Below are 24,278 nucleotides of genomic sequence, written 5' to 3'. Positions count from 1 at the left end.
GAAAGTAATCCATTGGGGGTGTAATATTTCAGTGGGAACCCCCGCTTTATTCCAGTGGATTCTTCCCTGCCTGGGGAACCAGACTCCTCTGTTGCTTCCCATTATACACAGAATGTTGCCTCAAAGAGTCATAGAACCAGTGTGTGCACAAAATGGCAGACTTTGATGCCCACTCAGAATGTGTTTACTGTCTTAGGATGCTCATCAAGAGGTTGTGTGAAATTTCTTCTGGCTTCATCAAAAGAGCCTTGAATGAATGCAGGAATAAGCTTATACTTTATGTACTGCTACCTTTTTCTTCCTCAGTATCTGGAGCTTCCCTCTTTGCAAATATACCAGTGGAAAAATATCATGGGGAGAAAGGAAACGTCTAATCTAAACTTTCAGATCCATCCACCTCTTTTATTCAGTGCTCCCTTCAAGCAAGTTTCCTTGCCATAAACAACCTCAATTCTCTCCAAAACCAATTCCATTCAGGCTGCATTCTCCATTTCTACAAGAAACTCCCTAGAGAGTTTCTGGACCACCACCTACCACATCCTTCAGTTCCACCAGGAGCCTGTCTAAAGCAGATGTGAACAGGATGATGAGAAAATTTCTTAGGACCCAAATTCAGGGGATCATGGGCGATGAGGGAGGAATACAGAGGTACAATGACCTCCTTTGATCTGGATGAGAATCCTTCATGATGAGATGGGCTAGGTAGAAAGTCTTTCTGACCACTTTGGCAACATGGTTGTCAAAGGAGAGGTCACTATCGAGAGTCCCCAGGTCTCTGATTACATCTTCTGTATTCAGTGGGTTATTGTCGTGATAGTTTGTGGGTACTTTGTTTTTCCCAAAGGATGACTATACATTTTTGGCGTTAAGTTTGAGGCCATGATTCGCACCAGTTGTCCGTTTCAGTGAGACCTTTCTGTAGGATGTGTGTGTCAGCAGGTGAATCACTATGGCCAGTTTGCAGTCATCTGCAAACTTTGTCAGCCATAATCCTTCCATGTTTGCTTTCACATCTGAAAATAAATGCCGAATAAGTGGACCCAAGACTGAGCCCTGTGGGACACCACTTGTACGGTTTTGAGTCTGACATGGCTCCAGCAATTTTAACCTTATGGGTTCTGTTTTTAGCCAATTTGCTACCCATCTTGTGACATATGGATTTACATTTAGGCTGCTGAGCTTGTCGATGCCAGAGTGTGGTATTGTGTCAAAGGCCTTAGCCAAGTCCAAATAGGCAGTGTGGACAGCCTTGCCCTCATGGCACTAGTGACTGTCTCAAAGAAGTCAACCAGGTTTAAGAGGCAGGATCTGCCTTACAAAACCGAACTGTGGATCAAGGGTCTGCAGATCACCAATGCCCATTTATGAGTTCCATGATGATCCTTTCCATAGCCTTACAGATCAGGCTGGTCAAACTTATGGCGGTAGTTACCTGGGTCAGTTGAATTTCCCTTTATGGAGTGGGACCACTGTTGCGCCAGTGTTCAGGTACATATCCTGTAGTGAGGCTAAGATTGAATAGAGTTCTTAGCGGGTTTAGTTCATCTTGGAGTTCACGTAACAACCGGATACCATCGGGTCCCATAGATGCTGTGTTTTTGCCTTGTTGAGTGCTGATTTCACCTGTGTGTCTGTGATGACAGGTAGGTTACATTCAGCAGGGATAGTTACTTCATCTTTAGGGGTGAGGGAGGGAGAAATTTGCACTGAACCTATCTGCCAGAATGTTGGCAATGTCAGTAGGGTCAGTGAATTTTATTGTGTACCAGCTCAGAGCATATCTGAGAATTTCCTCCCAAGGTTCTGACATAATTGAAGAAGGCTTTATGATTGTCTTTGGTATCCTTGGCAATCTTTCTCAAAGTTTGCTTTAGATGTTTTATGAGAGTAGTTTTTACTTGTGCTGATCAGAAGCCTTTCCCTTGTGGGATTTGGCTCTGTCCTGCAGCAGCTTCCTTCTTTGTTGTACAGTTTGTTTATAGCGGTCCACCAAACCGCGTTTTCCTTGGTGGAGAGGGTCTTGGTTTTAGTTGGGATTGCCTGATCCATGCATTCCTGGAGATGTCCATAGAAGGCTTTTGTGAAGGATTCAGCATTTTCGGATGTGGTTTCCATTGACCCAGTAGGCTTAAGGATATTTCCACTTAAGGAGCTCAAAGTCAGCTTTTGAGAAGTTTTTCACTGTAGTCTTTTGTTCTGGGTGGGTGGTATATGTACATCCAACTGATCAGTTTATGATCAGATCTTACTAGTGAGGGGTTTATATCTAGCATTTGGACCCCATGTTTGTGATAATCAGGTCAAGTATATTATCTCCCCGAGAGGTGACCAGTTGCTCCATAGCATTTGAGTTTATGAATTCCAGGAATCTTTGGGCCAGGATTTTTCTACTCAGCATAAAAGCAGAACAAGCTGACCATTGATCCTCAAAAGCCTCAGAGGAGTGTACTCATCGGTGGCAGGAAAGCTCTGAATGGCTTGGTGCCCAAACATCTCTTTTTAGTCAGCTTAGCTGAAGCTCACTGTCAATTTGAGCACATGGAAGGTACCCTGAAACTTTGTAAGCTGTCTGCCATATCCCATACAAGGGGTATAGCTCATATAGCTAAGGCTACTGCAGCAATGATCAATCAATATGATGAACATAAATGTACTCTTTAGCTTTCAGGATTATAAGCTGTCAAGTTCATATGTTAAAGTTTTTCTTGTATCTTTTGGGAATATGGAGAAGTTAAGGGATAACCTACATTCTTCTGAGATAAAGAATTCATTAAATGCTTCTGTGGTACCCATTTCTCCAGTTACTAAGGATATTTAAAAATGTGCTTATGATGCTTCTGACTGTTTTTTAACAAATAAACAATTTAAGCATAATAGAGCTAGTCATTAGGTTTTTAAACCAGAAAGGAGGCTCAATAAAGCAAGGGAATGTGTCTGAAAGTAAAGAACATTCCTTTCACTTAGAATGATTATCTTCCTGTTCAGACCCCCCAACCCTAGCAACCTTTTTATGCTTTTGACACTCCATCATACTTGTTGGAACCAGATTGTTTCAGTCGGGCTCTGAAAGTAATCCATTGGGGGTGTAATATTTCAGTGGGAACCCCCGCTCTATTCCAGTGGATTCTTCCTTGCCTGGGGAACCAGATTCCTCTGTTGCTTCCCATTATACACAGAATGTTGCCTCAAAGAGTCATAGAACCAGTGTGTGCGCAAAATGGCAGACTTTGATGCCCACTCAGAATGTGTTTACTGTCTTAGGATGCTCATCATGAGGTTGTGTGAAATTTCTTCTGGCTTCAACCAAAGAGCCTTGAATGAATGCAGGAATAAGCTTATACTTTATGGACTGCTACCTTTTTCTTCCTCAGTATCTGGAGCTTCCCTCTTTGCAAATATACCAGTGGAAAAATATCATGGGGAGAAAGGAGACGTCTAATCTAAACTTTCAGATCCATCCACCTCTTTTATCCAGTGCTACCTTCAAGCAAGTTTCCTTGCCATAAACAACCTCAATTCTCTCCAAAACCAATTCCATTAAGGCTGCATTCTCCATTTCTACAAGAAACTCCCTAGAGAGTTTCTGGACCACCACCTACCACATCCTTCAGTTCCACCAGGAGCCTGTCTAAAGCAGATGTGAACAGGATGATGAGAAAATTTCTTAGGACCCAAATTCATTTGGGAGCACTTCCATCTCCTATCAGACCAGTGAGCTTCAAACCAGCCCAAACACCTCCAGTGACTCCTACTCTGATTCAGGATCCAAGAACAATGAGATTGTCTGGGTCAGATACGAAGACTTGGCATTCATCAACTCTGTCTTCTCTGATCCAGCTGGCACAGACCTTGTCAGAGCAAGAGGGATCTCTGAAACATAGCTTTTGTGCCAGATCCAGAGGTAGAGGTTCAACTCCAAGGTTTTCAGAGACATCCCTTCCCTCAGGGCTTTGGAGCTCAACAGTTTGGCTCTGACCCCCACATCGATGCAGGGTCATAGGGAAGTCTTGGATTTCTCAAGGTACATGGCACTGGTTCATAATGGAGCAGTCGTAGGCATCTGTGTTCAAGGATGTGGAGACAGCTCTCCATATGACTGGAGATAGGACATCATTACCTCCCTCACGTCCTCCCTCCATATCTGTCTTGGGTCCTAAGCCTGCTCATTTTGTCCTGAATGGGCAGCATTTGCATTTAAGCCTTGAGACAGTCTTTTTGCAGCACTCTTGCCACACTTCTGGGTCCTCCTTGGACCACCCCTATGAGGATATTCCCAAGAAGCATAAGTACAAGCGGAAATACATTGATTTCCCATAGGAATTTTTAATAGAGGACACAGACTTTGATGAAGGGGAGGGGTCCCCCAAGGTCACCACTTGAGGATGGCTCATTTGGAGAAAATCTCCAGCTAACTACATGGTTTCTCCTCTTCCTTTGATAACTAGACAGTTTAGGCTCTCGTCCCAAATATTATGTATCCTTACTGCTTTCCAAAAGGATTCCACTAAGAAGATATACAACAGCAAATGGAAAAGATTTTGTAATTGGGCCAATGAAGGGCACCTAGACCCTTTTTCATCACTGATTCCAGTGGTGTTAGCTTTTCTGGCCTGCATTTGCCATGCTGGCAGAAATTACTCCGAGATCAAGGTACAACTGGTTGCAATCTCTAACAGTCATGTAAAATAATGTTCATTTATTGTTGGCCTCCCTTAAACTATACAAAGCCTTTCTTAAAGGTTCAATTTTACTCAGACAATCTGTCAAGGATCCTACCTTGATATGGAATTTGTCATTTATTCTCCAGGTACTAACCCAACCTCCTTTTGAACTAGCAGCAAATATTGACTTAAAAGGGCACTATACGATTTCCAAATAGGGTTGCTTGCCTCGGACCAAAATGTGAATGTTGCCAATCACTTTATTTACTACCTCCCACTTTGTGACATCAATGTTAGGTCCTGCCCGTGTATCACTTGACTCTGTCCACAGTGTTCCATTCCTGTTTTCATTACGCATGAAAATTTAAACCATAATGTAATAGCTCCTACTTAACTTGAAGTTCTTACGTTCCAGGCTTTTACACATAATAAAGATTGCAGGTACTTGCTATTTGCACTATTGCCCATCTTGTCTGTTTCTCATAACATTTGTGGTTTTCTGTCAAATCGCTGAGGAATGAATTCACTAAATAATGGCACATCTTAATTTCAGACATTATATTATACTGAAAGTACATGCTAATGCACAACCTATTATTCTAGCAACTTTCTAAGTTTATAAGAGCAATATTTAAAATTTATCTCTATTTCTGGGACTTTGACTCCCATTATTTTAAGTTTTTTTTTCAGATTTCTTGGGCTAAGAGACTGAGAGTTATGTGGTAACATCACAATCTACCTACAGCGATCCAAGTTTTTTTCCCTTATGGCTGTGAATAACTGCAGTGTCCCTATACATTGTGAAGTAAGCACTAGAGATGCTGCCTAGAAGCACCAGTCCCAATGCTTACCAGCATCTTATCATCAGGGTCTTTCTTTTTTTTTAAACAGCAGGATATATATGAGGGTAGTGGTAACATTGCTTACTGCCCACAGACACGTTTCCGTTCTATTTTTTTTCTCTTCTGTAATTAATTACTACAGTGATGGGGATGTAGATTTTTTCTAAGTCAGCACTCAGCAGTCCTGTACCTGGGACAAGAGATCCTGTTATAAGGACAAGTACTAACCCTAAACATTCTCAAAATGTTAACAAGTTTTTTTTTCTCTTGGAGACTGAGGCATTTTTTTAAATACTGGCAGAAATGCAATGGTATCTGTAGGCAGTTTCTACAACCACTGACCACAATCTGTTTGTGTGTTTTCTTTCTTCTGCCCGAATGAGACTAAGATGCCTGTGAATAACTGCACCCATGTCTGCTTACATTGTGAAGCAAGCACTAGAGATCGGTTGTCTAAAGGAGCCAATCTTGGTGCTTACCAATATCTCATCTTTAGGGATGCCCCCCCCGCCTTGCAAAGCAGCAGGATGCAAGACTGTGTGCAGTGGTAACATAGCTCTCAACTCTCCAGATCTTCCCAGAATGTCCTGATTTTTTTCCTCATGATTTGGCCTGTTTCTCATAAAATGTGTTGTTTTCTGGCAAAGCACTGATAACTGAATTCAGTAAATAAGGACACACATTTTGGTTTCAGACTTTATGTCATTCAGAAAGTGGATGCCAACAAAAAATCCTATTCTTCTAGCAGCTTAATATGTGTGTGTGTGTGTGTGTGTGTGTGTGTGTGTGTGTGTGTGTGTGTGTGTGTGTGTGTGTGTGTGTGTGTGTGTGTGTGTGTGTGTGTGTGTGTGTGTGTGTATACATACATATACAAACACACACATATATATCTATATATATCTATATATATATCTATATATATATATATATATATATATATATAAATATATGTGTGTGTGTGTATGTGTGTGTGAGTGTGTGTGAAAGAGACACCTGTGCCCTTCTTGCCAGTTGGTGCTGTTCATATACTCATGCAAATATAGACCATACAACAAGGTCAATAAGCGACCAAGGCTATAACATGGCTAGGTTTATAAAGGCCCTAGGACCATTAGCCTAGTAATCTCCTATGAACCTACAAGGTGTGTGTTACAGGGAACTAGCCTTCCCACCCCATGAGGTCCATTACTTCCTATAACACTAGCCTTATTGGGCATTACTGCTTTTGGTTCTTATTCTTAAATACCTTACTTTTTTTCCTTTATTTTCCTGCTTTCCTCTCCTTTATTTTGTTTAATTTTACTCTCTCTCTATATATATTTTTTAACATTCTTAGGCCTTTAAATTTCTATCTTTGACTTGCTAGGCTAATAATGCAAGACAAGTGACAAACTGATAGGCAACTAAGATTGGAGGTCAGATTCTTTAATAACAGGAAAAAGATCAAGTATGCCTAACATTTTCAGATGAAGCAACTTTATGTTTTTCAGAAGCAAAAAGGTCACACCAAGGACTGAGCAGATACTAACCAGATTCAAAAAGACACAGGTCTTTCAGATACCAGCCAAACTCAAAGGCATAGATCTTTCAGATATAACCACTTTGCACTTTGGGCCAGATTCCGGAAGAGCTTGCTCTCAGGGTAACTCTGCCCTGATTCCAAAAGACTTGTTCTCAATGTAAGTGACTTGCACTGGTGTAAAGCCTATTTTTCAACAGGCTTACACCAGGGTCCAGATTCTAAAAGCTCTCCACAAAGGCGGCACCTCCACAGAAATCTCTTACTACAGGCCAACTGCTGCTATTCTTTCACCACTATCAAAAATGATAGAAAAATGTATCCATAAACAATTTCTTCAATACCTACTTGACAATAATCTTCTCTCTCCCACCTAACATGGATTCAGACCAGCACCCGGCACTATCACTGCTCTACTATCCTTTACTGACATTGTCAACAAAGCTCTTGACTCAGGAAACTTTGTCTCTTCTCTGTTCTTAGATCTATCCAAAGCCTTTGATACTGTCTCCCATCTCAAACTGTTATCTCAACTACCTCTTCTGGGCTTAACTAAAACATCCTTACAATGGTTCACTAGCTATCTCTCTTAACAGATATCAATCTGTTAAATGGTACTCTAACTTCTCTTCTTACTTACCTGTTAACACAAGGCTCAATACTAGGCCCACTTCTCTTCAACATATTTATTAGCCATCTTAGTACTGCAGCCAAACAAGCCACCCTAATTCAATATGTCAACGACTCTGCATTAAATTGCTCTGCCAGGAATCTTTCTCATCTACAGACCTTAACTCAAGAAGCATTCAAGTCCATTGAGTCTTGGCTCACCAACAACTGTTTACTACTTAAACCCAAAAAAAAACTAGGCTAACTACCTTTGTGGGTCATTTCAAGCCTAGCCAATTACTCCATGTGAGAATCAAACCTTGCACCTTGTGTCTGTAAGGTAAACACCTTAACCATTATGCCATCCTCCCACCCCTACACTCATACTTCTACTATTTTTACCAAACAATTTTCTCTGGATGCCTTTAACTTTGCTATTACTTCTCTGAACAATACTTTAATCAATGTGGTTTCACATACAAAACTGTTAGCTGTAACTATTGACATCTTAAGTTTGACCTAAATATTAGTAACATCATAAAAAAAATAAATAAATAAGTAATTGAGCATGATGCATAGGGCTAAGAAATTCATCTCTAACTCTGCAAGAGTAACCCTTGCCACCACCTATCTCTTACCTTCACTTCTACATGCTTCACCTATTCTAACCAATCTTCACTCTTGCCTGAAAGTAAAACTTAGCCAATGTTATAATAAAATAGCTACATTTCCCACAGGCCAAGCCCACTACTCTCACCATCGCTCTGCTCCAAAGTCCCTAAACTGGCTCAAACTACCCACCTTCTCACCTTTAATCAACTAACATTAACTCACAAATTACTGTACAACTCCTCATTTTCACAAACTACATCATCACTATTTCAACACTACATCTCATCTCATGACCTACATTCCTCTCACAGGTATCTACTATCTACTTACAAACTTCAAAGATCTAACAGGGTTAGTCTGTACTGTCACTGTGTTGCCAAATCACAGAATAGCATTCCAGAAACAATCAGACTTCTACCCCAGTACTACTGTTCCTTGAAGTCTAGGCTGAAAGAACATCTAACCAATAACTGGACCTGCTCATACTCCATGCCATCTCAGTACTCTTTTCTATTCCCTTCTTCCCCACTCTTAATAGACTTTCTTGTGATATATCCTACTTCCCGTCCTGGTTTACCTACTTTCTAGCCTCACCTTTCTTTAATTCATTAAAATTGTAATGTCCTTTCTTTATATTCTTACACCAACCTTTCTCTATCTCAGAATTTATGACTGAAATTTACTTAACATACCTCTCAACCGTACAGATTTTCACAGAACGTCCATATTTTTGCCTTATATTTTTGGTCCGTTTTTCAAAAAAATGTGGTTTTCTGGCAAATTAGCAGCAAATCATTAAATATTAAAGTTAAAAAATAATGACAGACATTCGAGTTTCAGAATTCCTATCATTCAGAAAATCCATGCTAATGTAAAACCTGTTATTCTATTAACTTTCTAAGTTTGTAAAAGCAATATTTATAAATGATCCCGATTTTTGGGCCTTTGTCCCACTTTTATTAATGGCTTTGCCCAGATTTCCTGCTCTAAGATGTTGAGAGGTATGGTTTACTATCTAGTTCTGCCAGAAAGAGTATATGGCTTTTGCGACCTATTACTTATTCTGTTATATATTTTTCATGCATCATTATGTAACATGCATAGTAGGAATTCTCTTCTATCGTGTATATAATGAATGGTCAACTTTATTGCTTGCCTTATATTTTGCTTGTTTTCTTTTATTGTATTCACATAATATTTGTAACCATTGTTCAATTTTTTAAATTCTGTTTAATGTGTATTGTGGAGCTTTTCTCTCCGGGCCACCGCTGTAAATGGGCTCACACCCAGTCAGACTTTCCCGGTACAGAAGCGTCAAACAAACAAATAAATAAATCACCTGCTCACAGCCTACTCTCAGTGTAAGTGGTAATTTACACTGACAGCAAATCTTTTGGAATTGGTCCCTAGTTTTATTTACAATGAAGAGAAATTAACCAGTTGTGAATGCTTTTCAGTCTTATCTATCCCCAACCTTTAAAAAAATGGAAGAGACTGAGGGGCTTGAATACATGCCTAATTCTGATACCTTGTACTAAATATAACTCAGATCAAATGAACTGAACACTAACTATAATTCAGACCAAATGAACTGAATACTAACTATAATTCAGACCAAATGAACTGAATACTAACTATAACAAGTAAGATCACAGAGGATTATGACTGAGCCACAGATCATAACCTGCTTATTATGTGTTCGAGACATGGATGCCACGAAATTTGCTCGAGGGGTAAATCTTGGCATCCATGTTGAAGGTTATGATTAGAGATTTGATCATAATTTTTTGTAGCGCATGGAGCTTTATTTGCTCCATGTACTACTAGCTACAGGAGAAAAAGAGCTAAGTCTTTTTTATCAGTTTTCAAAGCCATAAAACACTTAGCGTTTGCTGTCAGAAAACAGCATAACACAGTCCATTTATGTTTACACACACCTTGCCATGCCTCTCAACTGTCAAGATTTTCACAGACTGTCCAGAATTTGCATCATATTTTTGGTCTGTTCCTCATAAAATGTTTGGTTTTCAGACAAATCTCTGAAAATTGAAGTCCCTAAGTGACGACATACATTTGAGTTTCAGTCTTCATATTCTTCAGTCTTCATATTCTTCAGGAAATGCAGGCAAACACACATCCTGTTATTCTAGCTACTTTCTATGGTTATAACAGGAAGTCAAGTAGATTAGAATGAGGCAGACTCCAAACAAAGGGCAATCCATTGAGGGAGACTCCAAACAAAGGGGCAATCCAATGTAATCTCCAATTTCACTTGAACTGTCTAAAGCTTTTATTTAAAATGAATTTTATTGCCCATTTTTTATGATTATGTAGTTGAAATATCTGTTCTACATTCTTTATATTTTTCTTTTTGAATGTATGAAACACAGTCTGGCATCTCTGTGAAAGATCTGCAGATCAATGGATATTTATGCAGTTAATAAAATGTAATACATCAAAAAATAAATTACTATTTATGCATAAAGTAATTCAGTGTTTAAGGAAGATGAGTAATGGTTCTTCCCACCACAGAGCGAGAAGCTCAGAAATTCTTGCAAAAGTTACCACAGCCAAAAAACTAAAACGGGTGCTTTCCGTGGCAAAACATACATCTTATATGTAGTAAATACATCAAACTGAGTCAAGCATTAGACACTCCAAACTTAAGTTCAAGCCCTATTCAGACAACAATCCACTTGGGAAGTTTTAAATGATTTAAATCCCTTACAAAATGCAGAAAACATCCACTGCATCTGTCATTCTCCCCTATGGAAACTTAAAGAAGTACAACATGGCCAAAATATGAACTTATGAGGCTGTGTGTCAAAATGATGACTCCCGTCAGGGCAGCTGGTGGCCTAAAATAAATTCATCTTGCTGGAAGGAAAGTGGGTTTGCAAGGAAGCAAAGCAACTCCATTTTATCAAATACTTAATTCTACAGGATGGCTTCCTGTTATTAAGCAAGTCTCATTAATATCTTAACATGTTCTGTATCTACTAACTCCATTCATTGTCAGTTATGAAAGTCTACGACTTGTCTGGATGTACCTAAGAAACATTTGTTCTAATCTTAAAGTTGGTATGAATATGTCTGAAGCAGGAGATCCATATTTGTCAAAGAAGCATAGTGGTAACATATCCATTTTCACTTATTTCCTCTGAAACTTGATCAAGACTTTAGAAGTCATGCAGACAGCATGACTCTCCTTTCAGAACCAAATCAATACGTCTAGCAAAAGAGTCCAGGCTCTGGCACCACTGAGTACAACACTGTAAGTCTAGTATTTTCAGCAAACAAGGTTGGGAAAACAGGATCATACAAAATACACTCCAACCCTTGTATGAATTTTTTTGTTTGAATTGTTCTGCTAAGAAACTCACACTTAAAATTACCACAGCAAACAAACAGGAAACAAACATCATTGCTTAATACCAAAACCAAAGTGTTAACACTCAGCAGATAAAAGAGGTGCTCACCCCGCATCTTTACTCAGGTAATATGCAACTAGGAGCCTGATCAATGTCTGCTCCACAGAAAGGCGAGACAGCATTGCCAATAACTCCAACATGCGATGCAAGTTTGAAATGATTTTATAACCATAGTCCAATGACATGAAAAGATTTTGTTTTATTTTCTATTAAATATAAACTACCTGTGGTTATTTTGTACATTTCTTGTAGATAGTGTCTCTTTTTTTTGGAACCTGTATTTTTTGTAACATTATACAGTAGAAGTTTTGTCACTTGAGAAAGGATAAAATGGTGTAGTCGAGTGTCAGTTACAACCAAATAAATAAAATGATTTGGATGCAAGAAAAAAATCTATCTTGAGTACAGTCCAACTCCAGAACCAACAATGGACATTATGCACTGCTGCAAATCTGGTCCCACTTGGGACCTGACATTGTCCAAATGACTGTCATATGCAAGCAGGCAATAGGAAAATTAAAATAACTGCAGCCAAAAATAGAAAAGCTACAAAGAAGGTCTTTGCTCCTGTTCTTCTGAAGTGGGCCAAATTCTGGAGGTGAGATATCATAACATCTATCCAATACAAGGACATAAAAAAATTTAACAGCAAACCTCATAATGACCAGAAAATTGATGAACTGTAGATGGCCATTCTGGCAGGCTTCTTGTTACTCCCAGTCATGTAAAAAGATCAGCCACCTGACTGAAATGCTCTACCACTTACTGACATCAAATTTCCACCAGACAATCTTTCAGACAGGGGAACATGCACATTCTCATCCTGAAAATGCAGCATTTAAAATTCAGTCTGCTTCATAAATGCATAAGGTTTACTGAACTATCTGAAATGTAATAGCCAGTAGGTTGTGATTAGTCTAAGGTAATCCTGTCCTAGGGTTCAAGGATTATCAGCAATTGTACTCCAGTACTTAAGAATAAGGTGACTCCATTCTAGGGTTCAAGGATCATCATCAGTTATACTCCAGTACTTAAGAATAAGGTAACTCCATCCTAGGGTTCAAGGATCATCATCAGTTATACTCTAGCACGTAAGAATAAGGTAACTCCATCCTAGGGTTCAAGGATCATCATCAGTTTTACTCCAGTACGTAAGAGTAAGGTAACTCCATCCTAGGGTTCAAGGGTCATCATCAATTATACTCCTGTAAGTAAGAATAAGGTAACTCCATCCTAGAATTCAATGGTCATCATCAATTATACTCTAGTACTTAAGAATAAGGTAACTCCATCCTAGGGTTCAAGGATCATCATTAATTATACTCCAGTACTTAAGAATAAGGCAACTCCATCCTAGGGTTCAAGGATCATCATTAATTATACTCCAGTACTTAAGAATAAGGTAACCCTATCCTTTGGTGACCTCTAGTGAAGCAAAATAAAAAAGGGAAGAATGAAAAAAAAGTCATGGTATGGTAACTATTCAGACTAATTAGATTAAGAGTTGATACTACTGGGCTGGATGACTGCTTTGTAAGAGAAAGACTGTGGTCTGAGTTCTGATGCTTGACTGTTCTCTGCTTTATTACTTCTCTAACAGTTTTCTCATCTTTGAAACTGTTTAGCAGGCTAATCTATAAGCCATATATTTCTGATGGCTAGCACATTTTGACTATCCTGTGTCAGGTCTAATATTATGGCCCTTACCCAAATAATAAGCTGTGGCTCAAAAATGGAACCCATACTCAAGAAGCCACATATGATTCTGTTTGGATATTTCAAATCCTATGGGATACATGGCTGTATGCTGACTACACTATACAGCATCCACAACACATGACAGGTAAATCAGTGGACAGCTTGCAGCACTTGATCAAAGAATACTGCTCCAGACAGTTCCATACCTCTCAACCTCTTAGTGCAAGAAATCTGGACAAAACCATAACACGGGGGGGGGGGGGTCAAAGGCCCAAAAATAGGGACACTTTTTAAATATTGCTCTTACAAACTTAGAAAGTTGATAGAATAACAGGTTTTGCATTATCATGAATTTTCTGAAGGGTATGAAGTTTGAAACTCAAATGCCTGTCTTTATTTTCTGACTTCAACCCTCCATGATTTGCCAGAAAAAACACAATATTATGAGAAATAGACAAAAAATATGAGGCCAAAATCTGGACAGTCTGCGAAAATCTGTACAGTTGAGAGATATGGATAGTTCTAGAGTGTCAAACATTAGGCCTTAGTACAAAGACATGCGGCTAATACATATGACCAGTCAAACATACATAATATGTTCACTTCAAAGACTCTGGGAGCAAGCCAGCACTTGTGCTTTGACAGCTTTATGTATTAAAGAGCTGACCAAATGAGTATAGACACACAGTTAAGTTAGTGACTAAAAAAAGACAATGTGTATGGATCATGTATATGCTTCACTGGGCCAACTAACTTAGACTAAGCTTCAATAAAGGCAAACTTTAATGCCATCAACATAAAGTAAGAAAAGCAATGAGAACAGATTGTAACACATCCGTAAAGTCTCAGAAACATTTCCTTTCTTAGCCATCCCCTATGTCAGGGAATGTGAGGGCGTCTGCCATCTGCTGAACTGTAGTACCTGAAGCCAGCATTCTGCAGCACTGTGATCCAAAGATGCCGACTCTGTTCAGTTTGTTCTGGAATGCATAACGTGAATAGCAGAAATAACAAACACAAAAAATTAAGCACAGTTTGGAGGTAAATTGCAAGAATCTGTTCTTTCAAATGTAGAAGTGAACGCACATGTTTTAGATAGTGGGAAATAACTATGAAAGAGGAGACCACTCTCTAATGTATCCTAAAAAGCCATGTGACTGCTGTCAGATAAGTACACCTCGATGGCAGCTGGCATTCCATAATGGGTACTGCCTTGAATTTAACAAAATGAACAAGAAAAATGTTGGATAAAAAATAATTGATTTATTTAACTCTGGCTGTGATAATTTTCTACAAAAAGCTGGTCTAGCTATCCATTAATACATTAAGTGCTTACTAAAAGAAGCTGTTAAATAAACTTTCTGCATTAGGGATTCTAGTTAGTTTCTGCAAAAAAAGTTTCTAGACTTTTTGGTCTGATAACATGTATTAACTTTTGCTTGATGTGAACAGCCTTTACACAACCATCAAGTTCATGGTTGTGAAGCCCCTTAGGTATTTTTAGGGTCCTCACTGATTGTGTTCTGTACAGGCAATGCAGTAATAAAAAAAAAACATATTGTCGCAAGTTTTCTGAAAAATATGTAGTAAGCATTTATAAGTATACTGATTATTTTGTGGGGAAAGGGGCACCTGTTTAGTTGGCCTGCCTGTTAATAGAACTTTTTCTTCAGATGTAATTTCTACAGATGAGGCCAACTATCTGGTTCTTACATTAAAGGGTCATTCTGATGATGTTTCTACTTCCCTGTTTAGGAAAACTACTGCAACCGTTAGTTTTTTGCAGTATTAGCATATGGATTGCTTGTTGGAACTAAAGGATTTGATTGGTGTAGTTTCCTTAAAAAGGCTGTCAATGGAACAAAAGTGCTACTTAGGTATGCAGTACAACCCTATGATGTGACATCACCCCATGATGCTCCAGTGACTCATCCTCTAATGAGGCAAGCTTCAGCAGTTTTTGAAAAATGAAAACGAGGAACTAAAAAGGGTATAAAACATACTTTGCTGGAATACACCACTGGCTTGGACTACGGAAGTGCAAACATACAGTTTAAATAAAAAGTGACTAAACAAATCACACAATATTGACTTGCAGAAGAATGCAACAACGTGTTGAATAACCCCATAATATGAAGTGCCTTCTGTAAACAGGAACTGTTGGAAAAACTGTACAACTAATTTCTCTGATGATTATTACACAGAAAAAAACTCTGCTGCCAAAGATGACAGAACACGGGTTTACTTTGTTACTGAGAATAATCAGGAAATAAATACTGAAAGCAGTAAGAACAGACTGGCCTTTGTTATGACAGTATGACATCGCAAACAACTCTTTTATGTATATCTCTCAGTATTTCCTACACAGGCTTTAGAAATATTGTGAATTTTTCTGGTTCATTTTCATTTTATGAGATCTTTTGGGGAAGGATATTCTGTAACTGAAAACCACATGCAGACTTTTCCTATGTGGTAACTTCAGTACTTGCCCTCATCTGGTGTTAACATTTGATAAAATTAATGGAAAAGGAATTATACCTAATTTTCCACAATACTGAGGGTATAGTTTATGTCATAATGTGTTCAAGGGGTTTCCTCTGTATGGGAGAGAGCACAAGAAAGGTAAGTCATCTCTCCAAGAGCACCTTAGGGATATAAAAAACAACAGACTGGACCATCACTTGGCATCATCACCACCAGATTCATGTTAGAATTCTGAATCGTCTAAAAGGCTGTGTTTAGACTACATTCGCTTTAGTATTAGAAATAATGATACTAAAGTGTTCTATTAAATGGGGAACGTATTTTCAATTTAAAATAAAATGCTTTAAACGTTTCTGACACAACACAGATTATAACTGGAGATATTGACTTAATTAGGTAATTTACTATTAATGTTCTGTACTTTATTATTGGAGGCATTTTAATGGTTACTGTTCTTTAACTAGTGTTTTCTATTGTTCTTGCTCTCCTTTGAAGGATTCGCCTAAGGTAATAGAGAGTGTTATTTTTTTTAGTTAAAACAGTTAACTGTTATATACAAATCTTTCTTGGTTGTTTTATTATTTTGTTTTAAAGTTATTGTTGTTGTTGTTTGTCTTTCGGCGTTTCCCGGTAAGGGGCTGCCACAGTGGAACTCTGGTCCGCTAATGATTGGCAGTAGATTTTTACGAAACGCTGAGGTGCCAGCTCGATGCCCAACCTTCAATGAAGGCATGCCATTTATGCACACATGTCTTTCAAATGCTACCCAACCGCGGGGAGGACATGCAGACCCCACACAGAAGGCAGTCCCAGGCCCAGCCGAGAAATTTACCTTCAATGAATCACTTCCTGGCAGTTCAAGATAGTGAGCTACATGCACATTGGTGTACAAATTTTAAAGACAAAGTGGGAGATACTGACAAATGCAGGTTCTATAACACAGAATTAGAAACAGTTACAAATTTTGTTGCTGGTTGTGGTATACTCACTGCTGAGGTCTGTATACTGAAAGGCACAACGAAAAAATCACTCATTGAAGTAGCAACATCCACTGATAGTGTCAGACAAAAAGTCATAAAATATCAGGTTTTGCAATAAAAACTAGTGCAATGTGGGATAAAGATACCCAATCAGTTCCAATATTAGAAGGTGAACAGAGCTAACAAAAAAGTGTTTTCAAGTGTACTTAAATAAGCTACCAATAAAATCTATCCCTGTATGGACTTCAGAAGGACGCACTTCTGGCTATATTGCAGGTGCTAAAAAAAACAATCTTGGCAGACATCAAAGAGTGAAGCAATACTAAGTTTTTGAATTCTGACTGTATCCTGACTCAAGAATGGGGTCCATTCCTGCCACAGTAACAGAAACCCCAAATGTTTGAAGAAAGTAGCTTGTCTTCCATGGATCATCCACATATTCCCTGTCTTGCCCTACTGATTCCTCTCTTAAAAGCTGACCCCTCCTTCTTCTTCTTTTCCTCTAGTTTCAGAAACTACTAGCCTGCTCCTTTATTAACCCTTTCTGATCACACCACCACCTCAAACAATACTGCACTATTTCCTTGGCACACAAAGCTATGCTTAGACCTGACAACTGCCTGAGGTCTAGGTTATGTATATCAGTTATGTACTACAGACATATATTACATAAAAGGCTTGTCAGTCTGTGTTACATTATCAGTCTGTATCTCGTTCAGCTGAACTGCTATTCTGTGTACGACTTCCATTCTGCTAACACACTTGGCAGGGACTATATTTCTCCTACTGATTTTCTTGGCTGGTGAAAGCCAGGGTACCTTTTTGGCTAGGCTTATATAGGGCCTAGGGCCAATAGCCTAGTACTTACCTATGAACCTATATAACTTGACATAAATGTCACTTATTTTGCACAAGAAACTGATCCATTTTCTATACATACCTGTATAGACTTTCTTTAGTGTTCGGCTAATCCATATGTTGTCCACAGACTTGCATCCTTTTGGATTACTGGTGCTAATATCTGTAAAGGTGTTGGCAGGAATAAGGTTGTAGAACTTATCCTTTCTTAAGATGTCCTGATCACTTGCATCAGGCCCTTGACTGAAGTCTCCCAAGATGATTATATCCTTTTCACCTATGAATGACAGGAAAATGACTTAGCTGCAGATTCTGAGTTTTTGCCTGTATTCAGTAACATATCTTTTACCACTGTCACTCTCCCAATTAATGAAGCAGCATGCTGTAGAGTAGTAATAACAAGTAGCACTCTGCAGACCTGAAGACATGGGTTTGAATCTCACCAAACACAATTGTTATGCTGCGTAACCATAGCAACTTACTTAACTGCTTTTTACTTGCAGGTGACACCTGTAAAGAAATTCTACCTTACTGTTTTATTTCTGTATAACATTTCTTTAAAAAAATAGATAGTGGAAATAAAAGGATTAAAGAATGTAAAATGATCATGTAACTAATACTATCTTATGAGGAAGTTTTAATGTGAAACTGGTCTGCTATGGGACACAATGAGGGCTAATATCCCAGGCAGACAACCTTAAAAACAATGAATGATACAGTACAGATTCATAAAGTCACACTTTGAAAATGGTGAACCATTTAACTCCGTTAGTAAAACAATATTTTCTACATACCATTTTGTTTTAGTAAAACAGTCCTGTTGCCCTCTCTCTTATAATGAGAGTTTAGTTTTCCAGCATGTTATTTCACAAGTCTGGATTCCCAGCAATTGTGCTTTTTGTTATGGCTATCAGTGGACATAGCACAGTCACAATACTAAGCTGTTGAATATTCACCTTCTGTACCATCTGCTAAAGTAATGTATTAAAACAAGCTGGCAAAAGAAATTCAAAAAATGAACACTGAGGTCCCTCCTCTTGATGCTTATGGCAGGGTTCATCCTTTCCACCAAAAAAGCTTCTGTACCTTTTTCTCAGACGTTACCAGGCTTAGGGATGGAGAAGTACCTGAAACAATGCACAGCTGAGATGCCACATACTAAATACCAAAGTGCACTTACCCCCATGATCTACATTGGCTGCTTGTTTAGGTCATACCTCGAGCTTTGCTATTACGCTGAAAGATTCTGTGCTCACATTCCCTTTGAAGTTTGTTGTGATTTTAGAAGCATATCCAAATCCTGCAGTAACATGACAAAAGCATCCCTCTCCAAGCTCAGCATGGACTTCATTTGGAGGATTGCCTGAGGCCTAGGAGTTCCAGAGTTAAGTCCATATTTTGTGCAGCTTCCCCATCCTTTGAAGGAAGGACAATATCCATGGCTAGCCATGATATGATCACCTTCTGATGCGCCATTATGGTGGGGCGGGCCAATGGCCTTAAAGAGGTATACCGATTATTCCCACCCTGGAAAGGGAATCAACATTTTGCTTGCAATGCTGTTAGGTGGCTGATCATTTCAGACCTAGGATTTATCCAGCATGATCATGGAGTGGCCTCTTGAGTCAACTGGTCTTGGATCAGAATATGCATGACTGAAACATCTTCTGGAATGTCCCTCAGGCCAAGAAAGAATGGCCTGTTGTAGCTCAGAAAAAGTCTTCAGGTAAGCCTATGCCAAGATCCATGACTTAGGAGTAAGGTACCAGGCATCTGTCTGATTATTGGGCCTGAGCTTTAGGTATAGGTCTTCATCCTTGGGTACAATTATGCAGTGCTAGCATCATATCTGGTGCATGCCTCTTCTCCACTAGATACAGTTTCAGCTATATCTATCATCAACTGCAAGCTTATTGCATACTCGCACAAGTCTGAACAAGTTCCTTTTTTGGTTGCCGAAGGACATTGTGCTCCCTCCCCTGAAATCTTATTTGGGAGCTTGCTAGCAGTGAGACTTTTGTTCACTGACACAAACAAGAATAATGTGCCACCTGATTCATAAAGTCCCACAATCCAATGATCTCTCATCAGGAGACTTCTTTTGGCTCCTGTAGTTTTCTGTATTTTGGCCTTATTCTCTTTCCTTACTGGATGCCTCCAAGGGGAGAGAGACAGAAGGAGGCAGAGAAAGTGAGAGAGAGAGAGAGAGACAGAGAGAAGTTGGATTCCTTGGTCATCCCTCCTCACAGCTGTCATAAGGATATGATTTTGGAAGCATGCAGTCACCCTTGCTATGATATTGTGGTCCTCAAGAAAGTAGATGCCCTAATATATCCTGGTCAACTGGAGTGATTTGCTGTCAAAGCAGCCTAGGGTTGACTCTTGTGTAGTCTCTGTGGATTAGTAGTGGTCCCAGCTGTGACAGGCTGTTTCTCCCTTGCTGTCTGGTAAGGAGTCTCTCTGATGTCCACTCCTTTCTGCTAGAATTGGTACAGAAAAACCTGAAGACCTCCCAGAGACAATACTTATGGACAGCCACTTCTGGACCGTGTCTCTAGATGTTCAGGTGGGTTACCAGACATCTCTCTGTAATGCATTGTGCGAATGCTTTGGTTCAGGCTTCATACACAGTTACATGTCTACAGAGAATGGCATGACTGAGTTTTCCTCTTTAGTGGACTGGCTCAATTGATGTACTGTAGATACTTCCTTCACGAAGGTAATGTTTTTTGGCAAAACTTTACAGGGTCTGGTTCACTGCCTCCTTAGGAAGAAGTAGGCACCCTCCAACTTCATTCTTTTTGGCACCCATTCTTCTTTCACAAAGAAGAAAGGGCCTTGTCCTTGCCCGAGGTACAAGGCCAAGTACCCATGCTAGTCCCAGCTGGAAACCCTTCAAGTCTATCATCATTCTCCTTGCTGTAGTCTGAACTCCATCAGAACTGACATGGAAAGGGTGCTCTAATGGCTTGCCCTAGGTGGAAAAGCCATCCTTTAAAAGCTTAACAGAATTAGAACTAAACCTTCTTGTTAACCTCTCTTTTTCCACTCATACTCCTTTCTCCCCTGTCTTCTTCCTGCTTGTGGTTCTGCCATGGCAGAACTTTTGTGGTAAACCCAGACTCTATTAATCCATAGGCATTAGAAGCTGTATAGTGTTCATGAGGGGGGTGTGGACTAGCTCTTCCCTGACTTGTCAGAATGTAACAGGCAGTTTTCATCTGGTTCTTGGCTTTACTGTCCCTCCTACCTTGAGGGATGAGTTGAGGTCCCATTCCTTCCTGTACTTTATGGGGGCATAGGGGGTGATTAGTCTTTAGGATGCTTTTGTAGCTTTGTTTTAGAATTCTTAACCATGGTTTTCTCCTGACTGCCTGTGGGAAGAACTGATTTCAGCAGGTCATTACCACATGAAACTTACTCAAAGGACAAAGCCTTACCATGTGCTGTTCACTTAAGATGAGACCTGCAGGGAAGGGAACCACTATGCTTATCTTTGTGGGGTGACTCGTGATGGGGAGGGATAGTTCTTCTTGGTGGTTCCTAACACAGTTTTCTCACATGGGGATCACCTTCTTTGGCTGTATTCACATGGGATTGCCATATTTTCCTAAAAATCCCTTCTGGCCCCTGCTTGGTGGTTGCCCTTTTATGCTCCCCCTTTCTGCCTTTGACAGTGCCCAGAGGTCTCGGTTTGGGTGTAAGGATGTGGGTACAGTTTGGGTCTTAGGTTCATATCTGAATACATTATGTGGGCAAAAATGAAACCAGATTCTTCAAGCTGCAGCAGCTTGTCTGCGGATATTGCAATTGCTATGACTCTTGATGGTTATGTGGTAGCAGATTCTCCACATCTTGAATCTCCCAGTGTAGTGGTCTAGCACCCAACACTGGTGGACAATTTATTTTCATTATTTATTTGACTTATTAACCAGGTGGATGGACTGGTCAGTCGACCCTTTTCATCTATGACCAAAGCCAAAGGCAAAACAGTATTACTATTTATTACATCTTACATTTCACAGAATAATCAATTATAACAACACTGGTGTAAAATAAATAAAAAATTAGTGGGAAACAGTAAAAGGAATCTGTGCACAGATAGCATACATGAAATGCAAACACAATACAAAGAATATGAACAAATTATAATGTCCATATTTAAATATTTACATTTGAATTTTGTAATACAAAGGCAAAATCTACAATTTTAAGAAATGTTTTATCATCATCTGTGGTATGTGCTACAGTCATGGTGTTTCTTCTTAGTGACTGCTATTAAAGCAGTGGCATTTGCTAGCTTATTTTTTTAGGACATAGACAATCACACATTTATATAAATGAAAACAAACCATATTAACATAATTTTAGTTGCAAACATTATATATCACAAACCATATTGACATAATTTTAGTTGCAAACATTATACATCATTTACAATCTATCCAGCCATTGCCAGTCAAACATTATATAGCTCATTCAGATCCTGCCTTCTATTAAACATTGTTCCTCCTCTGCATGTATTATCACCACAATTCCCATTTTTTCTATGTAATTTGCTCCTACCCTTTTTTAAAGATCTTAATTCCAGTTGTTCTATCTCTGTTACTATATCCACTACTGCTAGGACAGTTGGTTTAGACTTTGATGCTTTTTTGGCAGCCACCATAATTAGTCTCAGCAAGGCCTTATTATGTCTAGGAAATTCCAATTCTGTATGTAGATACACCAGTTTGCTCACCCAGTATCGCTGACAGAGCAGTCTACAGGCAATCTTTAAAGCCTGTCAACTCATTACACTCTCAGAAGATAATGTTCCCAATTACCTCTTTCTTTCCCATCACACCTCAAACATTTGCTGTCTGCCTGAAGAAAAATTCTTTGGAGTCTACTTGGGGTCAAGGGTGACCACAGGCAGGTGCAAGAGGGTACACTTGCACCCCCCCTGGAACCGGCTGGCTGGGCAATTAATTTTCTTTTAATTAAAAAAAGGCTTTTTTAAAGAGTGTTCTTCTTTAACAATGCCCTTTGTCTCCAGTCATGTGACCGATGGTTTACGTCTTCATCTTCCACGCCTGTGCAGAATTTAAATTCTAGAAGACGCTTGGACTGCAGATGAAGGTACAGCTGAGAGTCAGGTGTGTGCATGTATGTGTTTAAGTGTTTAAGTGGTGTGTGTAAGAAACAGATTGGTGTGTGTGGATGTAAGAAGTAGGAAGGTAAAGGTAGGGGACGAGTGTGTGTGTGTGTGTGTGTGTGTGTGTGTGTGTGTGTGTGTGTGCTTGTAAGAGGGATGTAGGTGTGTGTGTGTGTGTGTGTGTGTATGTGTGCTTGTAAGAGGGATGTAGGTGTGTGTTTGTGTGTGTGTGTATATGTGCATGTAAGAGGGATGTAGGTGTGTGTGTGTGTGTGTGTGTGTGTGTGTGTGTGTGTGTGTGTAAGAGGGGGTAGGAGTGTGTGTAAGGGGGGGGGTCATACCTCACAATTATCCAGATTTTTGCCTCATATTTTCAGTTTGTTTGTCATAAAATTGTGTTTTTTTCTGGCAAATAATTGTGGACTGAACTCAGAAAATAATAGCAGACATTTGAGTTTTAGCCTTCATATCCTCAGAAAATTCATGCTAATGTAAACCTTGTTGTTCTATCCACTTTCAAAGGAGGTAGGGGGATGTTCATGTGTGTCATACCTGTCAACTGTACAAATTTTTCAGAGAATGTCCAGATTTTTGCCTTTGGTCTGTTCCTAATAAAAATTCTGTTTTTTTTTAATAAATCACTGGAATGAGCTAAGGTTTAAAGATAATAAATAATGACATGTATTTCAGTTTCAGACTTCATATCCTTTGGAAAATACATACTAACACAAATCCCGTTATTCTAGCAACTTTCTAAATGTGTCCCTAGTTTTGGGCCTTTGTCCCCAGCATTATAACAGGCTTTGTCCAGATTTCTTGTGCTGAAAGATTAAGAGGTATGGTGTGTTTGTGTGTGTGTGTGTGTGTGTGTGTGTGTGTGTGTGTGTGTGTGTGTGTGTGTGTGTGTGTATATATATATATATATATATATATATATATATATATATATATATATATATATATGTATATGTATATATATGTATGTGATGAAGGTAGTATACCCCTCAACTGTCCAGGTTTTTGCAGAATGTCCAGATTTCTGCCACATATTCCTCCTAAAAAGGATTGAAGTTGCTAAATAATAACAGACACTTGAGTTTTAGACGTCATATCCTTAAGAAAAATGCATACTAACATAAATCCTGTTATTCTAGCAATTTTCCAAGTTCATGAGAGCAATATTTATGGGCAGCTGCGGTGGTTCTCTGGTTCGATCCTTGACTGGGGTGTCTTCTGTGTGAAGTCTGCATGTCCTCCCTGTGGTTGCGTGGGTTTCCTTCGGCTGCTCCAGTTTCCTCCCACATCCCAAAGACATGCTGTAGGTGCATTGGATACTCTAAATTGGCCCTAGGCGTGAGTACGTGCATGTGTTTGCCTTCTGTGGAAGGTTGGAAACTGGGCTGGCAACTTGACACCGTAAAAACTCCACTGCCAATTATGAGCGGAC

General features: G+C 39.3%; 1 protein-coding gene across 1 annotated transcript in view; it reads right to left on the bottom strand.

Annotated features, from left to right (window-relative positions):
- The window catches only part of EEPD1 (endonuclease/exonuclease/phosphatase family domain containing 1), an 891,467-nt gene that overhangs the window by 5,204 nt on the left and 861,985 nt on the right, over positions 1-24,278 (bottom strand). Inside the window, exon 6 of the mRNA XM_044065031.1 lies at positions 17,777-17,971. Coding sequence (XP_043920966.1) covers positions 17,777-17,971 — 195 coding nt within the window. The remainder of the gene's footprint in view (positions 1-17,776; positions 17,972-24,278) is intronic.

The sequence above is a fragment of the Protopterus annectens genome, chromosome 3.part0, assembly GCF_019279795.1.
Source record: "Protopterus annectens isolate FY-2018-M chromosome 3.part0, PAN1.0, whole genome shotgun sequence".
In the NCBI taxonomy this organism is placed as follows: domain Eukaryota; kingdom Metazoa; phylum Chordata; order Ceratodontiformes; family Protopteridae; genus Protopterus; species Protopterus annectens.
Note: the sequence above shows the minus strand (reverse complement) of the source record. Positions and strands in the feature narration are given on the sequence as shown.